The 7,655-nt window shown below is 38.5% G+C and overlaps 1 protein-coding gene across 6 annotated transcripts in view; it reads right to left on the bottom strand.

Annotated features, from left to right (window-relative positions):
- Positions 1–5,931, bottom strand: part of WASHC3 (WASH complex subunit 3) — a 43,635-nt gene extending 37,704 nt beyond the window's left edge. For 3 of the 6 annotated variants that reach the window (XM_019651841.1, XM_019651842.1, XM_019651844.1), the window contains exons 1-2: positions 5,775–5,921; positions 5,111–5,209 (exon numbers count right to left, since the gene is read on the bottom strand). In XM_019651841.1, coding sequence (XP_019507386.1) covers positions 5,111–5,209; positions 5,775–5,825 — 150 coding nt within the window. In that variant the 5' untranslated portion in view covers positions 5,826–5,921. Of the gene's footprint in view, positions 1–5,110; positions 5,210–5,774 lie in introns of all 6 variants that reach the window. The other 3 variants (XM_019651845.1, XM_019651843.1, XM_019651840.1) reach the window with 2 other exon arrangements.
- Between the last annotated feature and the right edge of the window lie 1,724 nt (positions 5,932–7,655).

The raw sequence follows: 7,655 nt of genomic DNA, 5'->3' as shown, positions 1-7,655 counted from the left end.
CAGCAACTTGTCTGTTCCCCTTTCCCCAATTCCCCAGCACTGTTCCCATCCCCCCAATTTCCCAATAAAAATCTTTAAAAAAAAAAAAAAAAGATGTGGTATACATACACAATAAAATACTATTCACCCATAAAAAGATGAAATATTGCCATTTGTGATAACATGGATGGACCTTGAGGGTATTATGCTAAGTGAAACAAGTCAGATAGGAAAAGATAAATACTGTATTTCACTCATATGTGGCATAAAAAAAAAACAACTGAACAAATAAAACAAAAACAATCTTATAGAGGGAGACATCAGATTGGTGGTTACCAGAGGGGATGGGAGGTGGAGGGAGGGTGAAATTGGTAAAAAGGGTCAATGTGACGGATGGAACCAGAGTTTTGGCGGTGAGCATGACGTAGTATATACAGATGTCTAGTTATAATGTTATACACATGAAACTTATGTAATGTTGTAAAGTAATGTTACCTCAATAAAAAAAAATTAAAAAGAGATCTGTGATTTCTATTGGTGAGTCATAGGTCCTAATACTACTGTGATTTTTGTTGACTAAATTTAAAGTTAAAGAAACTGTGAAATTTAAGTTAGAGGTAAACATAGTTCTTTTCCCATCCAAGTTCATGCACCCAAAGTTTAAAACTGCTATGTGAATGATTTTCTCAAAATCTGATCAACAAAGGCTTTTTCTCCTGGCTATGGTATTATCCTTGCTGTGGATAAATGTTGTTATTTTATTATCCATAAAGGTATGATTCATCTTCTCTAGAGCTGGTTTTTGAGAGTCTAAAATATTACATGTTATCTGGATTATACACTATAATGCTTTAATAAAAGACATACTACTATGTCAAAATTTTGAGTTTTTTTAAAGTATGTAATTGATTTCTTTTGTAATCCTACACATTTTACTTTATATATTTAAAAACATTAATTTTGTTTCATTAGACTGCCAAAGTGTACATAGCACAATTAAGAATCTGTGCTTTTCAAAGATAATTTGGCATAATAAATGTTTCTGAGTCTATTCCCATGTAATTATTCCTATAAAATACATAAATATATACTTTTTAGAAAGCCATTGTCACTTGCCCAAGTACACCTGGCTTCATTTTTGGGCTGCTGAAGTTCATTTCTAAGATGTTTATGCTTTCTGAATTTTCCTTCTACAAACCCCCAGACCACTACAAAGCAAGTTTCTAACCTTGGGTCTCCTGACACTTTGGGCTAGATCAGGGGTCGACAAACTGCGGTTCGTGAGCCACAGGCTCTGAAGTAAAATTGAAAAAGAAAATAAAACTATCATAGTTTCATTTAAAAAATTTTTAAAGGCTATTACTCACATAATGGTGATTATGTAAAAATATATTTATGGCTCTCGAATAATTTTTAAATTGTCGTGAGACTGGACTGGATCTTCTAGGGGTCGGCAAACTTTTAAGATGGAACGTACCCAAAGAGCCGCATGTGGCTCGTGAGCTGCAGTTTGCCAATTCTTGGGCTAGACAGTTCTTTGTTGTGAGAGGCTGTGTGGCAGAATCTCTGACTTCTATCCACTAAATGCCACTAGCACTCCCCAGTTGTGACAACTAAAAATATTTCTAGACGATGCCAAATATCTCCTGGTTCAGAACCACTGCTCTAAAGTGTAGATGACTTGACTATGGACATAAGTAACATGATCAATGAGAGTAACTGTGCCCACCTGTGAACTTTTTCACAGGGAGGAAATGAAAAGGTATCAGTTTCCCATGTATTTTGCTATCCTTTTATCTTTATAAGGATTTAAAGAAAACCTGAAATACCTCGGCTTGGGACAATTGGGGAATTTACAAGTTACCTGAAATCTGTAAGCTAAGTTTAAAGCAACTTGATTTATTACCCATCTATTTCTAAGCCAGTGTATTTTATTAAAGTGAAAAAGAAGACGAAAGGAAGAAATATGGAGTGAATAGTTAAACATGGAAACAAAAATAAAATACTGTGGTTTTTTAGGTTTGTAAAATATCCAGTGTGCATATCCAATTCTCTAAAAGAGAAACAGTATTTTAAAATAATGGATCTCTTGGTATATCACACTGGATTGTATGTGTCCGAAAAGCCAGAAAGGGAAGCAATTGCTGGTTTTATTAAGCTTTACCTGACACTTAAGCCCAGCAGTTGTAAAAGTTGTAAAAGCAGTTGTAAAACATTGTAGCAATAACTAGGGTTTTTAAACAAAACATTACTTGGCTGAAGGTTAAGTCCGATGGTGGGCTTAAAACTGGATGTAGAAGATAAGCACTGCAAAGTTTTTTAGATTATGTGAGAATTCTCAGCAGTTTTGCCTGTACTTAAGATTTTAGAAAAAAAGAAACATTTTAGAATATTTTTTAAATGATTAGAAACCCAGTATTCTAAGCATGTTACAAGTCTGAGTCAAAATAACACATCTGACTATCTTGTTTATAGAGTACCTTTGACTTTAAAATTCAATATAAAGTTAAATTTCTGCTCAGTTTATCTGCAATGTGCATGGAACTTGTATTGAGAGACTCCCCCAACACACTCCCAATTTAAATTTGCAGTCCCAATGGACCACCATAAAATTTTGCTGATTAGGGCCAGATTAGAAATGCTTACTGGGGATTTGTGAAGAGATGACCCTAAGTAACTTTGTAACTTGGGTCTGATTCAGCTACTTTCCTTTCTCTGTCTCCTAACTTCTTTCCTACCCTGGTTCCAGTGATTAGAACAGTTACAAAGTAGCCTGGTACCCAGAAACTTTTTCAAAAGTTAAGTTCTTCATTTTTCTCTTTATTAGACCAGTCTTAGTGATGAAGAGAGCCCCAGCAATTTATTTCAAATTTAATTACAGTTTTAGTTAAGCTGTGACTGAAGTTGTTACAGTTTGGGTTTGGTTCAAACCAGATTCTGTGAAAAACAAAAAACAAACAGGTATTTTCCCCCCTTCCTCCTCCATTAACTTCTAGTTCAAAAAATAACAGCTGAGGTTCATGTTTTGTTGAGGGAAGCATAGTCATTTGGGTTCTAATTTTAGGCTTTAACTCAACAAGGACTGTAGCCCTGATAGGTGCTATTAACAAATTATCACCCATGTCAAAAAACCAGAATTAATCTTAACTTGGGAGAAAATGGCACTTGATGTTTGAATACATATACTATATCCTTGGAATTTATCGTATCAAAAAGACATTACATCCAATGGACATGGCATAGCAAAGAAGAGAATACAAATCTAAAAAATAAAATTTGAAATAGCTATAAAAAAGACACTTCGAAGCCTCTCACTTGAAAATGATGTAAACAGGCCTCTTCTTCCCATCAGAGGATGCACTGTAACTGAATAGCGAGACATTTTTGTTTTTTTCCAGTTAATAGATCAGAGTGGGAATCCCAGCTCTGCTACTTTTCCAGCTGTGTGAATGTGGGCAAGTTAGAGCAGCTACTGTAGCTATAAATACTATGCACTTAAATATATGCTGAATGAGTGAATGAATGGCTAAGCAAATGATTTCAACCTCTCTACATCTTGGTTTCTGTGTTTCAAAGAGAGAGACAGCTGGACCTCTCCCAAAGGGCTGGCTGTGATGATAAAATATATGTAAAGCAATTAGTACAATGCTGAGCACAGAATAAGCACTGTCATCACACCCAACAGTTTACAACTATATCCAAACTGCTAAAATATTAATCGTAAATAACGAGTCCCAGTCAACTAGATTATCATCCATTAAGGAGAAAAAATCAAAAAACAACATTTAAATTGCATGAGTTTTTGGTTAACAAGCTTGTCTCTTGAGTTCAAGGAAGAACTAGGGAATAGTGAGCCGTATAGTGAAAACAGTTGAGGGGAAGTTGGGAGAGGAAGTTGAGAAGGGGAGAAAAGAATGAATCATGAGGCTCTGATAATTCATAAATCAGTAAACAACAGGCGATTATTGTTATATTTGACCTAGTCCCCAATCAGTGAAAACTGTCAGGCGCTACAGAGGTGAGGGGCTCTCCTTGGCCCAGAGCAGCTCAATTAAGTTGCTTTCATAGGTGTGTTTGCTGGCTGTTGTTTTATTTTTTAACCTGGTGATGAGGGGATGGAGTATCTGCTCCTCTCTACCAACAATCCTGGAATAGCCTCTCCTCAGATACCTCTCTACCCTACCCTGACATAAAAAGTGGACTAAATCCTTGGCTTACTGGTTTTTAGTCAGTCAATTCTATACCCATTTAGAGAGGCGGCAGTAAAGGTAAAACTCATGGAAGCAAGCACCTAGTCTCTGGGCCTGTTAGATAAAAAATACTGCATTGAGTTCCTTATTCTTTCAATTATTATTTTACTTCCTTTTGTCTTAGTGAGAAAACAGATTTTGATAACTAGACAAAAACAGCTGCTGGAATCTACAAGTGAAAATAGCTTTCCTCTCTCCATGTAATTTTTATTAATAATAAGACATCTAACAAAAACTCCACTTGCTAAAGCTATATTTAATTCACTAACCTGTGAATTATGTGATTTTATCTCTTCTTTCTTAAACCCAATTTCAACCCATGTTTCTGCCCATTCTCTTTTTCGCTTTATTTATTTATTTTTTTCTAAGACAGGATCTCTAATCTTTAATTGGGTACTTAATCCTCATTTCACAAGTCACTTGCAGAAAGTATTTTTATTTTCATAATGATATTTGATGCCAAAGCTATGTTTCTAGGCTACCTTCTTACCCATTTATTTGGATCAAAAGTTATAAAATAATTTTAATATAAACTGAAACAAATGTGCACTTGAAAATGTAAGTCTTTGGGGTAAGAGAAACATAACTAACTTCAAAATACAAAATGTTTTCAACTGTGAAATTCTGGAATTCCTTTTGTTCTCTGTAATCATAATAAGCTTTACTGAACTATTTCACAAAGGCCTCTAGAAAACTAATTCAGCAGAGATGGGATGCAGGATTGATGGTAACAGAATCAAAAAGGATTTAAAATAGGTTAACATAACTGGGTGACATAATATGGCAACAGTAGGGTGTAATTCTTGTTTTACTCATTTGCTGTCTTCAGAAGTGCAAGCTGATTTCTAGGCTGCTCATTACACCATTATCACAGGACCTACCTCCTCACAAACTGTAGAAAAGCGGTTGAGGAACTGTACAGTGTGCACCACAAACTGGTTTAGAAATGCCACCGTTCTTTTCTGTTGAATAGCTGGCACCTGTATTATGTAAAAAAAATATATATGATTCGTACAAGAGGAAGATACACTGTGCAATCCCTCTGATATTAATATAACGGGGTGTTTTATGAGCTGTGTGATCTGAGTCCCCTGACGTGCTCCGCATAGTCAGTCAGTCATTAGTTTGTTTTCCCAAACCGTGGGGGTGGGGTGTCCGAAGATGGCAGAAGCTGCAGAAAAGTTTGAGAATGGGCTCTGGATTCCTAAGTTAAGAGCTTGTCGGCAAAGACAGCACACATAAACACACAAAAAACTTGGGGGCCGAATAAAAGAGGTGGGGTTAGAGTTCGCAACCGGCCCATGTTGCCTTGAGCATAAAGACTCGTGACACGGGAAATGAAGGCTGGGAGAGGAACGCTACCCCCTTAAACAGCTCGGGGGGGACCCCTTTTCAAGGTGAACTGTGGGACTCTCCCTCCTGGGGCCGGCCGAAGAGAAGCCCAGGGCCAGGGCCAGGGTGAGGCATGGAGAGCTGGGGTCTCCCCGGGGCGTCCCTTCCCCATCCTCCTCCCAGGTCGCCGGAAGTTCAACTCCTTTTACAAACCTTGGTCAGGTCTATGCCTGACCCCATGAGAGGAAGCCCGTCCTCATCCATCTCCTCAGCGGGCGGGGGACCCAGGGATCACCCACAAACCCCTCCCCGACGAGGCCCGCCCAACCTGGAGAAAGTGTTTAAACGTCTCCCCCAAGTCCCCGCCTCCCGGGCCCTTCCTGCCGGAAGGAAAAGTCCCCGTTCGCCAATCATTGGCCGGCTCTCGGGGAGCCCGCCCCTCGCATGGCATTCTGGAATTGGTAGTTCTAGGTCTGGCTTGTCACGTCAGATGCGGGGGCGCGAGGTGGAGCGTGGTTGCAGGTCTCGTAGTAAAATCCTAAAAACGAGGCAAAAAAGAAAAGTAAAAAATTGCGTCCGTTTGAGGTTATGCCTGCTTAGTTTTATCTTTTATATAAATAGCTAAGTCATTCGTTAATTAAATGTGTGTGCATAACTTTTTTAATGCTACTAAATGCTAGGTACTCTGCTAGGCCTGTGGGGAATACCAAGATTGAGTCAGATTAAGCCTGCTGTGCTTTATTGCTTTATGCCCTGAAGGAGAAGATAAAACTTGTTTCTAGAGGACTTTAAAACATGAAATAAAATGTTAAATGCTACAGGTGAGGAAGAAACCCTTGGAAACAGCATCCACTTAGAGACATCATCAAAAAGGGGCCACAGGCACCTGAAAAGACTTTGAATCAGGGATTTGAAGATCTTGATTCAGATTTTGACTGTGCAGTTTACCAGCTATGTGACCTAGGACAAGTCACCAAACCAAAAGTAGAACCTTTCTACTAGATACCAAACAAGATGCTCAGTACTGAAAAGATGAAGAAGAAAATAGCCTCTGCCTTCGAGAAGATTTTAATCTAAGGCAGATGTAGAGTCTAGAAGTGCCAAATCTATTGCAAACAATACTGAGAAGGTTGTGTGCACACACCCACACAGATGCAAAGTGCTTTGGTACTGTAGATAAAAAGTGCTTTTAAATCCTCTGAAAAAAAAACAGAGAAGGTAGCTTTAAAACCAGAGAAGGAGGGGGTGGCCAATTAGCTCAGGCGGTTATAGTGCAGACTCATAACACCAAGGTTGCCGGTTCAATTCCCACATGGGCCAGTGAGCTGCACCCTCCACGGCTAGATTGAAAACAATGACTTGAAAACAATGACTTGACTTCGAGCTGATGAGTCCTGGGGAAACACACTGTTCCCCAATAAAGTTTTAAAAAAAGAAGAAAGAATCTTTAAAAAAAGCAAAAAACAGAAGGTAGCTTTTTAGCAGATCCTTGAGTGGAGTTAGCCAGGCAGACGATTTCGGGACCTTTGTACAAACAAAGGCACAGAGGCATGGGGGAGTATGGTTTGTAGAGGAAATGGATAACTGTTTGGTTCTGTTGAGGCAAAAAATCCCAGAAATGGAGAATGGCAGCACAGGAGGCAGGAGTAGACAGAAGAGCCCATTAAGGCTCTTTTATGCCAGATTTAATACTCTAGTCCATGTTTCTCCAAAGTGTGATCCATGGACCAGTTGCATCAATAATTTGGGAGTGGACGATGCTTCTTACCATGCACATTCCAGGAATTGACCTCAGATAAAACTCTCAGGACCTCTGGGAGAAATCTGCATTTTAATCAACCTCATCCCCACCATTATTCTGAACCAAAATGTATTATTTCTATAGGTGATGGAGCCATTAAAAAATCCTGAACACGAGAGTGACATGACTCACATTTGTAAAAAGGCTACGAAGTGCCTAGCACATAGATGTGTAATAAAAGTTGGGAACAGAAAAATTGAGAGTAGTATTTGTACACATAGAAATGGGAGGTAGAAGTGAGGATGAATAGGGTGAGGAATATGTTTATATCTATCTCTTTGTGTCTCTGTATC

This window comes from Hipposideros armiger, unplaced genomic scaffold (genome assembly GCF_001890085.2).
Source record: "Hipposideros armiger isolate ML-2016 unplaced genomic scaffold, ASM189008v1 scaffold_168, whole genome shotgun sequence".
Lineage (NCBI taxonomy): Eukaryota > Metazoa > Chordata > Mammalia > Chiroptera > Hipposideridae > Hipposideros > Hipposideros armiger.
This window is presented reverse-complemented; position numbering and strand designations above follow the sequence as displayed.